We start from the raw sequence: 20,670 nt of genomic DNA on the forward strand, positions 1-20,670 counted from the left end.
ACCCTTTGCCTTGATGACAGCTTTGCACACTCTTGGCATTCTCTCAACCAGCTTCATGAGGTAGTCACCTGGAATGCATTTCAATTAACAGGTGTGCCTTAAGTTAATTCGTGGGATTTCTTTCCTTCTCAATACTTTTGATCCAATCAGTTGTGTTGTGAGAAGATGGCCCTATTTGGTAAAAGACCAACTCCATATTATGACAAAAACAGTTCAAATAAGTAAAGAGAAACAACAGTCCATCATTACTTTGACTGACCTTCATGTCTTAATCTGGAACATTTCAAGAACTTTGAAAGTTTCTACAAGTGCAGTCACATAAACCATCAAGCGCTATGATGAAACTGGTTCTCATGAGGACCGCCACAGGAAAGGAAGACCCAGAGTTACCTCTGCTGCAGAAGATACGTTCATTAGAGTTACCAGCCTTAGACATTGCAGCCCAAATAAATCCTCCACAGAGTTGAAGTAGCAGACACATCACAACATCAACTGTTCAGAGGAGACTGCATGAATCCGGCCTCATGGTCGAATTGCTGCAAAGAAACCACTACAGCATTCTGCAGCGATATGCAATCCCATCTGGTTTGCGCTTAGTGGAACGATCATTTGTTTTTCAACAGGACAATGCCCCAACACAAACGGTCATGCTGTGTAAAGGCTATTTGACCAAGAATGAGAGTGATGGAGTGCTGCATCAGATGACCTGGCCTTCACAATCACCCGACCTCAACCCAATTGAGATGGTTTGGGATGAGTTGGACTGCAGAGTGAAGGAAAAGCAGCCAACAAGTGCTCAGCATGTGTGGGAACTCCTTCAAGACTGTTGGAAAAGCATTCTATGTGAAGCTGGTTGAGAGAATGCCAAGAGTGTGCAAAGCTATCATCAAGGCAAAGGGTGGCTACTTTTGAATAATGAAAATCTAAAATATCTTTTGATTTAAAAACATTTTGGTTACTACATGATTCCATATGTGTTATTCCATAGTTTTGATGTCTTCACTATTATTCTACAATGTAGAAAATATTAACAATAAAGAAACCCTTGAATGAGTAGGTGTGTCCAAACATTTGACTGGTACTATATGTGTATACACTTTTTTTGTGTGCACTTCGCAGAACATGACCCCTTATTTGGTCTTTATTTGACCCTCATTAATAACCATACCATTTCCATAGGCGACGGTACAGCCCATTATGCAACATACATATTATGCAACATACATGTTGTTGTCGATGATGTGCTTGAATGAGAAGCACTCCTTTGGTTAGGAAAAGCGCTACGGACGCCACTTGGCTTACTGCGGTCTAGTCTCTGTTTGTGCTCCCCTCTTTGCTGTGAAGCAGTGTATTATACCCCTGGCAAATACTGTGACTGTGAAATACAAACAAGTTGTCCTCCTTCTAATCTCCAGTCATTCTGTACATGGCAGCGGGTTGTGTCGAGTGGAGTGAAATATGTGACGTCAGACCCCCTTGTTGTTCCTCTCCCAGGAAGTCACCCATTATGCTGAGGCTTACTGAAGGCAGACACACACCCATCTGAGTGTTTGCTCTGGCTGAGTGTGTGTGTGAGTGTCTGTGTGTCTGTGTGTGCGCACGCACATATCGCTCAATGCCATGACGCACAGTAGCTCCACTGTATCCATGTTCAACTGCTCACCGGCTATCTCGTTTCCATTGACACCCATTGGGCTAGGAGGAGGAAACTGCCATCTGTGAGGGCCCATAACTGATGGTTAGCGCTAAGTTAGCACAAGCTGGCATTTCAACTTCCTGTTCCTGTCCATTTAGCCGTAGCTAGCATGATAGCGTGTTTCTTCTAGTCCGCTCACTTTGTTCAGCTTTAAAGGTAGATTTAGCAATATCACATCATTATAGTCAAATCTGACAAGACTGCCACTATTGGTTGTTTTAAAATCTGTTGTCGATGACTGTAAGCAAGAAGTCGCCCTTCTGTTATGATTATGTCATATTGCTGAGTCTTTAAGTTGTGATCGATCAGTGGTAGCTGGTTCAGAACACATATTGTATCTAGGCAGCCAGCATAGCCTACCCTCTTCTCTGTGCTGCATTTAGCCTGTGTAGTATCCAGGATGGCTCCATGGTGCTATTCTTAAGTCCTCCAATGACCTATGTAAAGCAATGGAAAATGCTCAGTAGTCAGTGTCCAGTAGCACCCGCTTTTCAACTTAGCTTTTTCAGTTAGCCGCTGCTATCTCTCAACCCCAATTTAAACTCTAAATGATTATGGGCAGATAGACAAGTCGGCAGATCCAAGTGCTTGTGTCAAAGAGGAGGCCCATATTGACATTCCACAATCCTATAAGCCAATCAATACCGACTGTACATTGTACATTTAGACTGTACATAGTGCATCTAGGGTTTTTTTGGGAGGTGGGGGAGATCCGTTTTCTGTTTCATTTAAATTGATTTCAATGTTCTGTTCTGTTGTACAGTTCGAAGCCGTTGGGCCGTGCATTGATGCATCGTTGTGTGCCTTTGAAAGCCCATAAATGTCATGGAATGGCTAGTTTGTTTCATTCAACTTTGTTTATCCATTGGAGTGTTGTCAGGAGATTGACTCAACTTGTTGGGAAGTGTCTTGTTTAGTAACAATCGTGTTACATATTTACTTTACTTCCTACTATATCAATCCCAGAAAACGGTCAGTTTATAGGCGTATCACACTGCATTGAAACTACAGTGACCTAAATGCCATGTACAAAACGACCAAGCAACTGATATAGGGGGGCAGTCCAACATTTTGACTACTTGCCAACAACTATACCAAAGATTCATATATTTTTCTAGTTTTCTATGTAATTTGTGAGCATACTGTACCGTAGCTTGAAGGCTAGCATCTAGACACACTGTCGTTTGCGTACCATTTGAGTTTATCCATTAGCTTGCTGTATATTTCAGTAACTGATATCATACCAGCACAAGTACACAGAGGGTCCTCTTCCTCTTACTCTCTGGTAATGTTAGCTTCAGGCTAGTTGATTACTTTATCCTAATATACAAAACTCTGAGATTTAAGCTCGTCGAAATGGACCCCGTCTGTGACTTCAGGTTTGAATTAGCATAAAAACAACCTAGCACAATAGTTAATGTAAGACAAAGAAATAAGAATTGGCATATGCAGAATTATTAAGACTTTTGTCCTTTATGACACATTCCTGACACTCACTGAACTTAACTTTTTGTTTTATGCTTTCAACTTTTACTGTGCTCTTTTACTTTTCATTGTAGACATCTTGCATATTCGCACTGTTAATTAGTGGTGGCAACTATGTACATTCTATGCATGGACTTGGTGGGGTGGCCCTGAGGGCTGTGTTGCATAACTGGACTTGCTTATGGACTATTGCTGATCTATGGATTGGTGTGAGAGAAGTCTCCATGATAATGTGAAAATGTCATGTGTGTCTGAACCTTGTTTTTCCTAAATAAAAACATAATTTCCACAACAACATGTATACAAATATACACATAGCAACCGTATGGTGTACTCTCAAAGCTACACAGCAACTCCCCTCGAGTATGTCACTGATGCTCAAGTAGCCATGTATTTAATAGCTACCATCGCCACAATAGCAACCGCATCGCCACCTCAAAAACTTTAGTGTTAGCACGATTCACGTTAGCGTTAGCCTAGCACGCTAAAGCTGTCTGCGCTAGCTGCATATCCTGGTTTGTGTGCTCAGTGGGCAGTAGCAAGCAGAGGACACTGTTGATGTTGCAGTCTGATAAGGCCTTAATATAGTCCTGTGGGAGCACAATAGGAATCCTGTTCTGACTGGCCTGTTCTGTTCCTAGCTGGGGAGAGCATTGTACATACACAAACGCTCGCTCACGCACGCTCTCGCTTGCTGTTTCTTTCTTTTTGTCCTCTCTCGCTTTCTTTCTGTCGCTCGCTTTCTTTCTGTCGCTCGCTTTCTTTCTGTCGCTCGCTCTCTCTGTCTGTCGCTCGCTCTGTCTGTCGCTCGCTCTGTCTGTCGCTCGCTCTGTCTGTCGCTCTGTCTGTCTGTCGCTCGCTCTGTCTGTCTGTCTATCGCTCGCTCTGTCTGTCTGTCGCTCGCTCTGTCTGTCTGTCGTCTGTCTGTCGCTCGCTCTGTCTGTCGCTCGCTCTGTCGCTCGCTCTGTCTGTGTCGCTCGCTCTGTCTGTCTGTCGCTCGCTCTGTCTGTCGCTCGCTCTGCCTGTCGCTCACTCGCTCTGTCTGTCGCTCGCTCTGTCTGTCGCTCTGCTCTGTCTGTCGCTCGCTCGCTCTGTCTGTCGCTCGTCTGTCTGTCGTCTGTCTGTCGTCGCTCTGTCTGTCGCTCGCTCTGTCTGTCGCTCGCTCTGTCTGTCGCCGCTCTGTCTGTCGCTCGCTCTGTCTGTCGTCGCTCTGTCTGTCGTCGCTCTGTCTGTCGCTCGCTCTGTCTGTCGCTCTGTCTGTCGCCGCTCGCTCTGTCTGTCGCTCGCTCGCTCTGTCTGTCGCTCGCTCTGTCTGTCGCTCGCTCGCTCTGTCGCTCGCTCTGTCGCTCGCTCTGTCGCTCGCTCTGTCTGTCGCTCGCTCTGTCGCTCGCTCTGTCGCTCGCTCTGTCGCTCGCTCTGTCGCTCGCTCTGTCTGTCGCTCGCTCTGTCGCTCGCTCTGTCGCTCGCTCTGTCGCTCGCTCTCCCGGCTAGCCTAGTTAATCTAGTTTGTTTTTCCTTGCCTAAACCAGGTTGGTATAAGGCCATAAGGCCTAGTTGAGTTAAGATTTATGTCTCAGCTGTATTTCACCCTTAATTCTGGTAATCCAGGGAGTTTGGTATGAACTTTGGCTAAACACGTATAGCCTACATTGTACAAAAGAAAAATATCAAAACACAGTCTTGAGATTTCAACTTCAGATCAAATATTTATTTTGTTGAAGTGGGTGCGATTGCTTGTTTTCTCAATGAACTCAGGAATATCAGGTTTCCTATGCAAATATTTGCCGTACAAGGCAGGGCCGGAATAGTCCCAGTAAGTCCCAGACTTTAAAAAGACGTATTTTACAGACGTTGAAGTTGGGTTCAATTTCAGTTCTGAATTAGAGGTATTTTCCCTATTTTTTTTGTTTTTGTTTAAATACACATTTTACAGTATGTTGAAAAGGCATCTTAAACAGATGGTAAAAAATACGTATTTCCCTGACAATTTTGGTTTTGAATGAAAGTTGAAAATAAGTCATTTATAGACGTCTATGATTGGACCAAATCAAAGCTGGTCTAGACCGAACAAAATCTGAACCAAACATAAACGGACCAAAAACAAATATCAGTGGATGTGGATATCAACGCCGGTCCTGAGCTGCACCAAAAAAATATGTCAAAGCATCGGCCCGTGCTTACTGAGGTGTAGCCTACAGTGTTGCCTGAAATTGAATTTTAGGAATGCCCATATATCTACTGTATGTGGTAAGCCTACCGGTTGTAAAACACCAAAAAGCCCAAAAAAAGACGTCGGCTCGTGCTTACTGGGGTGTATAGCCTACCATTTCGGACCGCAATATCATTTTATGAATGCCCATCCATGTGGTAGTCCACCGTTTTTAAAACTGGCCATTGAATTGACTATTAATCCTGATTCCCGTGACTAATCAACTTGGCTAAATAAGCTCTGAATATCATCTACCTAACTTTATCAGGAGTTATCGCGAGCACATTTGCAATGTGTTTCCACAGTGGGAAAGGCAAGAGGATTTTCTTTTTCACTATGATCAGATTGTCAAAAAATGTACAGATACAAACTTAAAACCACTGATCATGACAATGAGGTGAAACGTCTGGACAAAAGTTGATTGTCCATTCAACTTTGACCTGTCCTGTTTTTAGGATATGTTTGTTAACATGACAGCACATTTTTTGTTATTTGATTGAGCGCCATTTAAGGTTAGGCTATTTGATCAGAGAAACCTGCATGATGTAAAATGCGTAAATCATACAATGTATCTCCTGCCTGTAGGCTACAGAAAAGGTTACATACTCTTTCTACCATATCCTAGATCTGCTACATGATTTATGTTTGATTATCATTTTTGGCGGAATGTTGGCGCAGCGTCGCAGTGCTAGAGGCATCACTACAGACCCTGGTTAGATTCCAGGCTGTATCACAACCGGCCGTGATTGGGAGTCCCATAGGGCGGCGCGCAATTGGCCCAGTGTCGCCCGGGTTAGGGTTTGGCCGGGGGTAGGCTGTCATTGTAAATAAGAATGTATTCTTAACTGACTTGCCTAGTTAAATAAAAAATAAAAAGATTCATCTCTCCAACAGCACCCTGGAAGGACGCACTGGGAATAGACAAGCTAAATCATTTCCCCCCTGTCTTTGACAAAGTGGGCACAGCTTATCAAAGGGCGGCATCAGCGCTCACCTAAAAAGCCCACATGCCACTGGTTGAGAGAAATTGTCATTGGCAGAATTTTGTGAGGTTTTATGTGTTGTTTGAGGTGCATCTTGGTCAGTTTAGCCCAGAAAATGTGTCAATCTGCCACCATAGACGGCCACCTAATCCTGCCTAATGAGCGGGCCAGCCGTGATACAAGGGCTCCCTAGCATGTGCAATGCAGCCCAATTACTCAGTACAGTTGAATTCAGTCACACTATGTCATTGTTCTACCATACTGTTCATGTGGTTCTGCCGTTGCACTGGACTTCTTCCAGATTATAAAGAGGTGGCACTCACACAAGTGTGTAACCTACACACCGGGGGTGTGAAATGCCAGGATAGTGGGTTCGATTCCTGGGACCACCCATACGCAAGAAGTGTATGTACACATGACTGTAAGTCACTTTAGATAAAAGCATCTGCAAAATGGCAGACTGCCTGACTTGTTTTAAAGACCATTGAGTTGCAGTTGTTATTTTTATTTCTGATATGACCATGGTGCTTGCAACAGCTGGGTGGTCCAGACTCCTGCATAGGCCACATACTGGATATACAGTTAAATACATCAAAATGACCATATATCATGATAATACTGTTCATGACAAACTGTTCCCACCCCTCTTGTTTGTGGAGAGAATTTGGCAGTTTTAAAGCAATGCTTTTTTGCAATTCTATTCATTTTGCCATGTCTAATGTGTATTAATGTAAAATTTGAGTAACAAAAACAATTATATTGACTTAATATTTGTCCAATTATTTGGTATGTGCTCAACTCATAAGCATCAGAAATTGTCCTTATTTAGCATATCAAGATCCTGATATGGACCTCAGTCAAGAGCCTATGCATTGTATGTGCTGAGAAAATATACTGTGTCAGTGTCATTCCTCATATAGGCCTATCTGGACATTGTATGTTCTCTCTCTAGGATATCTAATGAGTCAATATCCAGCCATACCATGTATGATATCCAGACGGAATCCAAAAATGATTTGTGAATAATAAATATGGATTTTATTTTTGACAAATTATTGAGTATGTGCTGAAAACTCTGAAATTATCCTTATTTTCAGCATATCGAAAATCCTATCAAGATCCGGATATGGACCTCAGCCAAGAGAAGCATATCTGAAATCAAAATAGCTTCATATCTTGAATGTGCTGAAAACACATATGTGATGTATACAGTCAGTTTTTGTCAACATGAAGAGAGAAAATAGGATGTCACATATCTCAGGATATGGAATGAGTCAATATCCGGACATAGGAAATGTCCATGTGTAATATTCTGAGTAATCCCAATATCATACAGTGCCTTCAGAAAGTATTCATACCCCTTGACTTATTTACAGCCTGAATTCAAAATTCAAAATGGATTAAACTACACCTGTAGTTTGGTTGATTTGGTACTTTGACACATCTGTGGTGTGTGATTGGTTGTGCTTAGCAGCAGAGGAACATATCACCATAAGGACAGACTAGGGGCTCGATTCAATAAGATCAGCTTTAGCCAACATCCGCATAGCGCTGGTTTTGGAGGTGTCTGATGAGGAACTGAGTTAGAGCTGAGAAATCCACAAGTGGCTCCCGGCATTATACCTAAAGCGGAAATTGCCATTGGCTGTACGCAGTCGCATTAACAGAAATCCCATGCAGCGTTCTTTACAAGTTTGAAAACTGGAATGTGAGATGTAATCTATACCTTGATTAGGATGATAGAAATTCTCATTGTTTTGTTGAATTAATATTACATTTGAGCATAATTATGTCTACAATATATAGCCTACACTTTCTCGTTCTGAACTTCTAACACAAGTGGGACGGGTGTGGCTGTGACAATGATCAGGAGTAGCTGCTCTCTGATTTGTCGGCTCCAACACCAACACAGCCACAACATCCGCTATGCGGGTGTCTGCTATCGCCGGTGAAAGCTTGATCTGATTGAATCTAGGCCTAGGTAATGCCTCCTGTTTCAAAGCAGCTATGTTAAATGAGGTCAAGTAGAGCACCTCCCTATAGCGCTAGCTAGCACAAGGTACAGAGGCACAGGCAGCAGGGTGTCTGCATCTAGAGTGTATGTGTTTCTGTATCAGTCTGTACGTGTGCGTGCACCAGGCCCCAGCCCACGAGTACAGAGAGAAGACTGGAGAGAGTGAAACAGAGGGAGATCTTAAGGAAGGAAGAGAAGGGCAGAGCAGCAGGGCTGCATTTTAGGCCCCAGCCAGCGCCTGTGGACTTCTGTACAATGCTCCTGTCCTCCCTCATCCCCTTCTCCCCTCTTCTCCACGGGGTCTCTCCTCCCCCTTCCTCAGAGCTTATGTAAACGAGCCGTGGAGCCGGGGCAAGCTGGAGCTATTTTTAGCCACTCGGTGCTGCCGAGCACAAACTGGCTACAGGGTCACATGGCTGCATGGCCAAATCAAAGGGAGAAACCCACCAATAGGCTCTAAACAAAGGAAGGTCAGCCACAGAAGGAGAGAGAGAGAGAGAGGAGGGACTATGCTACCGAGGTGGTCTGCACACATACTAGATAGTATTCCATGGTGTTTGGGCAGATTAACAGACACAAAGACTGTACTACTTACACATAGGAGGTGGTCTGCAGTGCACACACTAGCATAAACACACACACACACCTACACTCAGACCGAGAGACGTGCACATACACATAGCTTGGCTTGTGCACTCACACAGTCCTGCCAAACACTCCAACCCTACGGTTCACAGAACCTTCTTCTGTTCACGGGCAGAAGGCCTTGAGAGGATCTCATTGTGACACCGTCTCTGATTATAGCAGCACAGGCACACGCACATTTGTGATGGTCGTGAAGAGGGATCGGTAGGCCTTTTGAGGTGTGTGTGTGTGTGTGCTCAGTCTGCTCATCCTTGTGTGAAGCCTCATCAGTGATAGGGAGCCCCCAGTGCCTTCCACCCCCTCTGTCACTCAGGAGTGCGACAAGGTGTGTGTGTGTGTGTGTGGTGTGTGAAGGAGACGTGAAAGCTAGCTGTTTTAGGAAAGTGGAGGGGACGGCCCCACACAGGCTACATACACAGAGCATTTGCTATAGTCATATAGCACAGGCAAACACACACACACACACACACACACACACACACACACACACACCTACTGCATGATCAGAAGATATGCTGCGCTTTAGGATTATATACATATATATATTTGACTCTGGTTTGACTAATGTGTACGGCAACTTCTGTATATAGACCCCAAATGGCAACTATACTATATAGCTTCTTTTCACTCTGTCAATTATTTAGTAATGTAGTGTAACTACAATGTTGATCCATCCTCAGTTTTCTCCAATCCCAGCAATTAAACTATGTAATTGTTTTAAAGTCACTATTGGCCTCATGGTGAAATCCTTGACCGTTTTCCTCCCCCTCCGGCAACCAAGTTAGGAGGGACACCTGTGTCTTTGTAGTGACTCGGTGTATTGATACACCATCCAAAGTGTAATTGATGGTGTAATTAATAACTTCAAAGGGATATTCAATGTCAGGTTTTTTATTTTTTTATTTTACCCATCTACCAATAGGAGCCCTGCAAGGTATTGGAAAACCTCCCTGGTCTTTTTGGTTGCATCTGTGTTTGAAATTCACTGCTGGTAATTCATCTAAAATGGAGGATAGAGTAGGCCCGTCCTTCATCTCTACCATTTGGTCCACGTCAGTTCATTCTTCTCTAGTTTACCTTCATCATTCCCTACATATCTTTTGGTCATTGTTTGTCCATGTGCAGATGTTTGTAGCCAGATAAAATCTGAAGACCGTGTGTGTGATGTACACTGTGATTCTTTGGCTAGTTTATGACTTCTCTCCCCAGTCAGCTAGGCCCAGCTGTTATGGCTTCTTTTCTCATATTGTTGGACTGAATTTTGACATACTTGCATTCCTCCCGAGGTGGAGTAGGAGAGTGTGGTGCAGGGCAAGAGATGTGTGTGTACTTGCGAGTGTGTCTTTGTTTACATTTTATTCTGATCTAGGCTATTGTAGACGTGTGGGTTTGTTTGTGATTGTTTCATTGCCTATGGTTGTGTGTGAGTGAGCGCAAGCCAGCTAAGGAAGAGGAGGAGCGCTCTCTATCGACCCAGCTGACAGAGGTTGCCATGGCAACCCAGCTGCAGCTCAGAGCAGGCACAGTCAGTCACTAAAGGAGGTGCTCTGGCTTCACCCATCTCAGTCAGAGGGTGTGCCACCCAGTGGCCACTAGAGGAATAACACAAACAGAGCCTAGCCGTCTGCTGGGTTCAGTCAGTTAAGAGTCAAGAAGCTGGCCCTGTTCCTTTTGGATAAATCAAACATCCTATCACGGCTCTGCTTCTATTTCCGTCCCTGTTTTATTTATGGAAGTTAGTGATTGGACCAACTGTAGAGATACAGACCTCTCTCTCCTTCTCTCTCGCTTTTTCTCTCTCTCCATGAGCAGTTTCTCAAAAGTGTGTCTATAAATCTAGTCGTTTGTGTGTATGTGTGTCAAACTGGTGGGGCCTGCGCAGTGTATGTGCTGAGCTGTACTTCCCTAAATAGAATGTTTTATAACATTAATATGCAGTGCAAAAATTATCCTTTAAACTACTACTACTTTTTATTTTACCATTTTTTTGGGGGTTAGTCAGCTTTAAAATTGCAGATAAATTGTGGTTTCTATCAATGTAATTGTCTGTTTCCAATCCCCTATATAATTTTATTTTTTTTCTTATTTTTAAAAATTGTTTTCTTTCTTTCTTAATTTCCCCCAACCCTACCACTCCTCCCCCTAATTGGAGTAAACTAATGGACAACAACACTTAGGCTTTCACTTCCAGCTTATACATACTATATACATTTTACAGACACAGTACATATTACACTAGTAATCCATTTTTTTGTCCCACCCTTCAGCTACCCTCAACCCCTCCCATCTATCTCTGAAAACCATCCAGAGTTGATTTCTATTTGCCATATATCTTTTCAAATGTTCTGTGATGTTTCACAAAAGTTCTAAACCCTTCTATTCTCCTAGTTTCTACAGATTGTAAATTAAAGATGACCATTTTTACAAAGAGTATTATTATATTAGTGTTCAAATGAATATGGCTTTTCAAGTCACCCAGCTGTGGCATTTGCAGAGTTAGCATTAGGTAATTGTTGTGTTGCATCGTCCATATACATAACATTCTATTGGTTAGAATTATTTTTTAGAATTGAAATTGAAAAACGTATTTGTGTATCAGTTTATAAACCATGGGCGACGGAATCGGCACATCGCAAATCTCTTTCAAACTATTTAGCTTGTATGGCGTAGCTGTCACTTTCCTGGTCTTTATGTGGAACTGGTATGCTTTTGTTATTTATCTCAACTAAAACATTTCACCAATTTTAGTCTTTAATGCAGGGCTGACAAGTTCACTAGCTTCTTCTACTTTCCTCCTCCATTTTTAGCTGCATGCCATGACAACTCCAACAGTCTTATTTATGATATAATTGACAAAGATTTTTACAGTAACAAAAATCATATCTAAAAAAAAACGATTGGTATATTTGAGTTTAACCATAATTGTTGCAGTGTTTGTTTAGTCTTTTCTGGTGGATTAAACTGAAATTGCAATCAGCTTTTCTATGACTTAATCTCCAAAATATATAGCTTTTTTTATTTTATTTAATTGTCAAATTAAGTTAGAGGTTGTAATCTGAATGAAGAGAAAGAGGCTATTTTTGAACCTTAGGTGAGCCATTTTTACTAATCTGCTGGAGAACCAGTTCGGATTAACTTTTGCATGACTGAAGCTTTTAGTGAGAGGTTTAATGCTTTAATATTTAATCATTTTCGCCCTCCAAATTCATATGCATTATATAAATAGGCCGTTTTAATTTTGTCAGGTTTGCCGTTTCAAATAAAGTGGGATATTTTTTAGTCATATAATTTTAAAAAGTTGTTCCATGTAGGCAGGGCCATAAGTAAATGAGTAAACTGGGATATGACTAAAGAATTAATAAGGGCAATTTTTTTTCCCACAAATAGACAGATTTACCTTTCCATGGTAGCAAGATCAACTACTACTACTACTACTACTACTACTACTAGTTTGATGGTTTTCTCCATCAATTGTCCCATTAACAATTTCCCTAGCATAGAGCTACTTATCGTAATGAACAATATCAGCAAAATGCCTGTGATAAGTGATGGTCCGTGTCAAAAATATTCAGTTTATCGTCCCAGCTCTAGTGTGTGTGTGTGTGTGTGTGTGTGTGTGTGTTTATATGCCCGCTCGGGGCTTGTATAATCTGTCTTTTTCGGAGCGGATCCATTCCCAGGGATATTTTTAGCCCCAGCTCCCCTGCAGCTGGGTGGGTGTGTGTGTGTCTCTGTCTGTGTGGTATCTGTTAGGATGCAAAATGGCCCCGTCTTTCCTCGTATAAACTCTCTCTATTGCCAGGGAGAACGAGAGCGCCTATCATAGCTTCTAGTAGCACTAAGACTCCTAACATCAATCTTGTCAACTAAATCTTCATGTTCTTCCCTCATTTCCCCCCTAGACATCAATGGCAACCTATTTCCTATATAGTGCACTACTTTTGACCAGAGCCCATATAGGTCAAAGACACTTTATGAAAATAGGGTCTATAATTTCAGACTAGCATTAATTTGGACCAGAGCTGGGCTTTGGTGAAAAGGAGTACACTATAGGGTTAGGGTATAATTTCAGACACAGACCTGGATGGAGATAGAGTTCGTAATGTTAAACGACTGCTGCTACCAGGAATATAGGAGTTGTGTAAATTTCTGTTGTTTTCTGGCAGAGCCAGAGATAAGCAGGCCGGACTCACACACATAAACACCCAGCAGCTATTCAGACATGTAACACTAGAACCAGACAGAGCTATTTTAGTGTACTGCTCTGGTGTGTAACTGAGAATGTGTGTGTGTGGGGTGGGGGGGGGTATTAATGGAAGTAGAAAAGACTACAGTATAGGCCGTCCAGATCCATTGGAAAATGATCTATATTTCTTTGCCTGTTATTTGGAACTGTCAGGCTCTGAGAAAGACATTCCCTGCACGTTGTGTTGTTTTGGTGACTGACCAGATTTTCACATCAACCCCAACAGCCACTCAAAATGTGGAAACTATTGATTCCATCTTTCCATTCAACCAATTAATAGCATCAGTCCAGTAGATCTAGGCTATGGACAAGTCTGAGTCAAAAAAGCAGGGCAGCATTGGTCTGTTTGTGGATTAACAGGTCAACCTAGCGGAGTGTTGGTAGCAGGGGATGATGGGGGGCGGGTCACATAGTCATGGACAATTCATTATGAAACTTGGCTGTGTTGCTGTAGCGTTTACAGGCCCAAACTCCAGAGGAGGGCACTTTTTTGTTTGTGTTTTTTGTGTAAACAATCTGGCACTTGTATCAGAGGTTTGTTAACACTTTATTAACTATGGTACTTGCTAAAGAATTATATTGGTAACTGCCTTGTACCAAATGATGCCGACGGGGTGCTAGTTTGAATAATTCCAATATAAACCAAAAGGTAAAGGTTATTACCTTTTTTATATCATACGCTGTACATTCTGAATCTCAGTAACTAACTGGTTCTTTCTTTACAGTAAAATAAAGGTTTTAGTGGATCCAACTGTCTGTGAACAGTGACTGGTTAAATAACTTTATAATATACCCGATTGGCTCTTTTCTAGGTACTTAGAGATGAGGACTGAGTCAGTTGGACTTCCCTAAGGCTCATAGTGTGATCATTGTCATCACACAAATACCTACATATCAGTCAGTTCCTAGAACTGAATTCTGAGGTAAAAACGCAACGTCAAATAAACCTGTACAGAACTGCTGTGTTGTGGCTGCTTCCTAGAATACAATAGAATAGAACGGAATAGAACAGAACAGAATAGGGATTTGTAGTGTGGTATCTGCTGGTTTAGACTGGTGACAGTGCTGGTGATATCACTATGCTGTTCAGTGGTTACAGGCTGCCCTGTGTGTGTGTCTTTTCCCCCCGTCTCTTCTACTGCGGGGACACACACTCACACACACCCAGGGAACATACAGCTCATGCACAGTGCACACCAGAGCGAGAGGCTCTCGTCTAGCTCTGGCAGGAACTAATTGCGGTCTTATGTAATGGGACAGGAAAAGGGGGACATAAATAGGTGGGGGATGTACTCTGATGCCCTCTGCTGGGGAAGGATGGTGCAGTGCTGGGATCACCCCTACAGTAGTATTCTAGTCCGTTGTCATAGGGATTTAGTTATGTACTGAGGTGAAACATTCAAAAGGCTATAGATAGAAATGCAGTGGATAGATTGGCTCCATTCTATATCTTACAATATAGTTCTGCTCTATGTGATGACATATATTCTGGATATGATTGTTCTATGCTAGTGCCTGCATTAGTTCCTTTTTCTTAGTTTAAATGTGTAGAGTCAGATCTTAAGCTATATCTACTGTAATGACAGTGATATTTACTGTTCTTAAGATCCAGGCCAGTGTCATATAATGATGTTTTGTGTTTTGCAGCTTCTTGGACAGAATTGAGTCGGTGAGGTGGAATGACTACACACCAACAGATCAGGTAAGATTACTTTTCAACGTTCTAGAGCATGGCTAAGAATGTATAGCTGTAACTGTATTGCTTAATCAATAAGCACTGTGTAGGAGAACATCATACACTTTTAGTCTCTCCGTCTCTCGCTCGCTCTTTCAATCTCTCTCTACCTCTTTTCTACTCATTCCTTTAGTGCATATCTTCATCTCTGTGCTCCTCTTGTTTTAAACCCCAGGACTTGCTTCGTTGCCGAGTTTTGACTTCAGGGATTTTCGAAACAAGATTTCAAGTCGACAAAGTGAACTTTCAGTAAGTGTCCCCTTCATTGTGATGTCATGGTGCCCATTGTTGTCTGTTTTATTAACTGTATAAACAGTGTACTGTAAATGGCCATTGTGGTATTATATTGGAAATGTCCCCACCTTTTGGTCACTTAGGGTTGTTTTTCATTTCAGTTTGTTACGAACCGGCTCGTATTCCGTAACAAAGAGAGAGACAACGCAGAGATAAAGAAGTAACAAAAATATATTTTAAAAAGTAAACTATTTACAAATAACAATTTTTTTGTGTGTAGTGTAAGTGAGTGGATGACTGCATAGATGGTGATAATGAGGGGTGTTGAGAGGTGCCAAAACAAATGAACACAAAGAAGCTCCAAAATGCCAAAAACAACAGCGCATCTGCGTGGAGAGAGTCTCCTCAATGTATGGGGGGGAAAGGTGTATTTATCCCCGGGACAGACCCTAGCCCAGGTAAACGCTACCCCACTGCCACAGCCCACCTCAGCCTCCCCAGACCTCAGCAACCTTTGCGCACAGGAAGCAACCTTTTTTAAAAGGAAAGAAAAAAATGAAGACAGCAGGGAACAGAAGACAGGCACAACAGGACAACACAAAATAAACAGTGGCCGGTCACGTGGACGACACGCATACACACTCTGGGACAACGCGTATGAGAACGCATGTCCACCAATCAATAGGAACAGGGCGCACGAGAGTGTGTCAGCAACGACATGTGCCGCACATCCAGATGGAATTCCTGTAAAAACAAACACCATCTCATTATCCTCAGGTTAGCACACATCATAGACCTCAAGAAGGTGAGAGGGTTATGGTCAATGTAGACCACAATAGGTACTACACCCAACCCGACCTACACCTCGAAGTGTCGTAGCGCCCATATGAGTGCTAGCGATTGTTTTTCCAACACGGAGAAGTTGAACTGATAACAAATAAACTTCTTGGAAACTTAACTAACAGGCCTCTCAACACCGGACACATCTGCTTGCACCTGCCCCCATGTGACTTGCATCCACCTGCAAGGTAAATGACAAATCCAAACGAGGAGCAGCCAGCACCGGAGTTGAGGTAAGTAACCTCTTTGCATCTTCAAAAGCCTGTTGATAGAGAGGAGACCTGACGTAAACCGCCATAGCTTTCAGAAAATCTTTCAGGGGAGCGACTACAGTAGAGAAGTTCCTACAAAATCTATGGTAATCACCTATCATTCCCAAGAAACGCATCAGTTCCTTTTTAGTGGTTGGTGGTGGAAAAGTATCAGTAGCTACCACCAAACAAGGACACACTTCACCCTGCCCAACCACCTTACCAAGGTACAAACTCTCATTTTGCCAGATTTGAGAGAATCCGCCGCCAGGCGGTCGAACAAGGCTTGAATACAGGCCAGATGCTCCTCCCAAATATCTGCATAAACCACTACATCGTCCAGATAAACAGCGCACCCGACTAGACCGAAGACAACCCTATTCATAAGGCGCTGAAAAGTGTCAGGTGCGTTATGCAGGCCGAAACTCATAACCAAATAGGTATACAGACCTGAAGGTGTAATAAAGGCAGAGATGTCACATGCCCTATGCCTCAGTGGCACCAGCCAATAGCCCTTTAACAGGTTAAACTTGCTCACAAACCTTGCTGCTCCGACCTGATCAACGCAGTCCTCCATCCGAGGAAGAGGAAATTAATCTGGCTTAGTGACACTGTTTACCTTATGGTAGTCCGTACAAAATCTGTTTGTCCCATCCGGTTTACTGACCAAGATACAGGGAGAAGCCCAACTGGAGAAAGAAGGCTCTGCAATTTCATTCTCCAGCATGTACCCGATCTCAGCATCCAGATAACTCAGTTTCTCTGAAGAAACTATAGAACCGCTGACGGATGGGGTCAGCATCCCCAACATCAATATCGTGTTCTATTACGTTTGTACATGTTGGTGTATCAGAAAACAAAACTGGAAAACTCAGACTGACCAACTCGTCTCGCCTATCAGCAGGTAGATGAGCAAGAAGGCTATCCAAAACATCCAGTGACTCTGTATTTTTCTGTATCTACCCTGCAGTACACAATAGTCAGGACCAAGGACATCCTCCTCACCATGCATGGACATCGCATGACAGAAAGGACCCAGCAATGTAACAGTACTGGCCAAAAGAACAGGTTTACCGTCCTCTGCGAACTCCCACTCTTTTCCCCCAGAGGAACGTGTGTAGTAGGGTTTTAGCAGATTGACATGACACAGATGGTGCTTTTTTTCCCTCCGTTCCCGGAGTGGCAACTAGATAGTTTTGCTCAGTGCACTGGCGCACAACCATATATGGACCTTAAACTTGGCTTGAAAAGGAGAACCAACAATTGGCAGCAGAGCAAGAACCTGGCCACTTTAGTCCAGGTGACGAGGCTCAGCTCGCCGATCAAATATTCCTTTCATCCTCCCCTGTGAAGATGATAGCTTCTCTTTGGCCATCTCACCAGCGGCATACAGGCGGCGCCGGAAATCACACTCATAGGATAACAGGACTGAGGTGGAACACTGCTAGAAGCCCACGTACACTATGTCCGAACACTAGGTCCTTTGGACTGAAACCTGTGCACTCCTGTGAAACCTCCCTGGTGGCTAACGGTAACCATGGCAACCCCTCCTCCCAATCCTTATCCATCTCCGTACAATAAGCTCTCAACAAAGACGTGTTTAATGGAAACGTTCCAGCGCTCTTTGACTCTGCGCGGGACAGGCACAAGACACATTGTTTTAATATGGAGCTGTTGGAGAACCTGACCAAACAAATTAGAACCTTGGTCACTCTGAATAAACTTATGGATTCCAAACAGCGAGAAACTGAGTCAAAGCTTTTAGCACAGACTTAGTTGTGATAGACCGGATAGGCAACAGGAAAACTAGTGGTCTGACACACATCGCAGTGAACAGGTAACTACTACCATAGAGCGAGGCAGAGGGCCAACACAGTCAACAATCAGATACTCAAAAGGCTGGCTGACTACGGGAATAGGAAACAGCAGTACCGGCTTAATAGCTTGAGTAGGTTTACTCCTTAATTGACAGGTTTTGATGAACGCAGAAACATCCTTCTTTAACCTAGGCCAAAAGAAATGTCTCAGTATGCGATTGTAGGTTTTCCTCACACCCAGATGACCAGCAACATCCTCGTGGAAAGTTTTCAGCACCAACTCACACAACTTAACTGGTACAACAACCTGACTAATAGCCTCCCCCACAAAACTACTATGAGGTACCCACTTTCTCATCAGGACATCATCCTGGAGAAAATAGCCATGGGCGACATCTCCAAACTGTTCCACAAGCACAATTTGGTCACGCAACTCTTCTAATATGGGGTCAGACCGTTTGGAGTTTGCAAAAATTTTGGGTAGCCTTCCACAAGCTTCCCACAATAAGTTGGGTGAATTTTAGCCCATTCATCCTGACAGAGCTGGTGTAACTGAGTCAGGTCTGTAGGCCTCCTTGCTCGCACACGCTTTTTCAGTTCTGCCCACACATTTTCTATAGGATTGAGATCAAGGCTTTGTGATGGCCACTCCAATACCTTGATTTTGTTGTCCTTAAGCCATTTTGCCACAACTTTAGAAGTATGCTTGGGGCGATTGTCCATTTGGAAGACCTATTTGCGACCAAGCTTTAACTTCCTGACTGACGTCTTGAGATGTTACTTCAATATATCCACATTTTTTCCCTCCTCATGACGCCATCTATTGTTGTGTGCACCAGTCTCTCCTGCAGCAAAGCACCCCCACAACATGATGCTGCCATCCGCGTGCTTCACGGTTGTGATGGGGTTATTCGGCTTGCAAGCACCCCCCTTTTTCCTCCAAATGTAACGATGGTCATTATGGCCAAACAGTTCTATTTTTGTTTCATCAGACCAGAGGACATTTCTCCAAAAAGTACGGTCTTTGTCTCCATGTGCAGTTGCAAACCGTAGTCTGGCTTTTTTATGGCGGTTTTGGAGCAGTGGCTTCTTCCTTGCAGAGCGGCCTTTCAGGTTATGTTGATATAGGACTTGTTTTATTGTGGATATAGATACTTTTGTACCGGTTTCCTCCAGCATCTTCACAAGGTCCTTTGCTGTTGTTCTGGGATTGATTTGCACTTTTCGCACCAAAGTACGTTCATCTCTAGGAGACAATGCGTCTCCTTCCTGAGCGGTATGACGTCTGCGTGGTCCCATGGTGTTTATACTTGTGTACTATTGTTGGTACAGATGAACATGGTACCTTCAGACGTTTGGAAATTGCTCCCAAGGATGAACCAGACTTGTGGAGGTCTACAATTAATTTTTCTGAGGTCTTGGCTGATTTCTTTTGATTTTCCCATGATGTCAAGCAAAGAGGCACTGAGTTTGAAGGTAGGCCTTGAAATACATCCACAGGTACACCTCCAATTGACTCAAATGATGTCAATTAGCCTTTCAGAAGCTTCTAAAGCCATGATATAATTTTCTGGAATTTTCCAAGCTGTTTTAAGGCACAGTCAACTTAGTGTATGTAATCTTCTGACCCACTGGAATTGTGACACAGTGAATTATAAGTGAAATAATTAGTCTGTAAACAATTGTTGGAAAAATGACTTGTCATGCACAAAGTAGATGTCCTAACCGCCTTGCCAAAACTATAGTTTGTTAACAAGAAATGTGTGGAGTGGTTGTAAAACAAGTTTTAATGACTCCAACCTAAGTGTATGTAAACTTCCGACTTCAACTGTGCATATAAATATATTGCTCTGTGACATAGGCAAGATGCAGTAGATGGTAAAGAATACAGTTTTAGTTATGAGATGAGTAATGTAGTATATGTTCACATTAATAAAGTGGCGTTATTTAAAGTGACTAAGTGATACCTTTTATTAAAGTGGCCAGAGATTTGAGTCTGTATGTGGGCAGCAGCCACTCTGTTAGTGATGGCTGTATAACAGTCTGATAGCCTTGAGATAGAAGCTGTTTTTCAGTCTCTCGGTCCCAGCTTTGATGCACCTGTACTGACCTCGCCTTCTGAATTATAGCGGGGTGAACAGGCAGTGGCTCGGGTGGTTATTGTCCTTGATGATCTTTTTGGCCTCCCTGTGACATCGGGTGCTGTAGGTGTCATGGAGGGCAGGTAGTTTGTCCCGGTGATGTGTTGTGCAGACCTCACTACCCTCTGGAGAGCCTTGCGGTTAAGGGCGGTGCAGTTGCCGTACCAGGCGGCAATACAGCCCGTCAGGATGCTCTCGATTGTGACGATGCTCTTGATTAGGTGACGAGCCAAATTTCTTCAGCCTCCTGAGGTTGAAGATGCGCTATTGCGCCTTCTTCACCACGCTGTCCATTTCAATTTGTCCATGATGTGTACCTCAATTACCTCGACTAACCTGTACCCCACACATTGACTCGGTACAGGTACCCCCTG

At 43.2% G+C, this 20,670-nt stretch overlaps 1 protein-coding gene across 2 annotated transcripts in view; it reads left to right on the forward strand.

The window, feature by feature from the left end:
- gnal (guanine nucleotide binding protein (G protein), alpha activating activity polypeptide, olfactory type) overlaps positions 1-20,670 on the forward strand; it is a 61,659-nt gene that overhangs the window by 34,790 nt on the left and 6,199 nt on the right. For both annotated transcript variants that reach the window (XM_024392677.2, XM_024392678.2), the window contains exons 6-7: positions 14,926-14,980; positions 15,189-15,262. In XM_024392677.2, the coding sequence (XP_024248445.1) occupies positions 14,926-14,980; positions 15,189-15,262 (129 nt within the window). The remainder of the gene's footprint in view (positions 1-14,925; positions 14,981-15,188; positions 15,263-20,670) is intronic.

The sequence above is a fragment of the Oncorhynchus tshawytscha genome, linkage group LG29 (genome assembly GCF_018296145.1).
Source record: "Oncorhynchus tshawytscha isolate Ot180627B linkage group LG29, Otsh_v2.0, whole genome shotgun sequence".
Taxonomy (NCBI): Eukaryota; Metazoa; Chordata; class Actinopteri; order Salmoniformes; family Salmonidae; genus Oncorhynchus; species Oncorhynchus tshawytscha.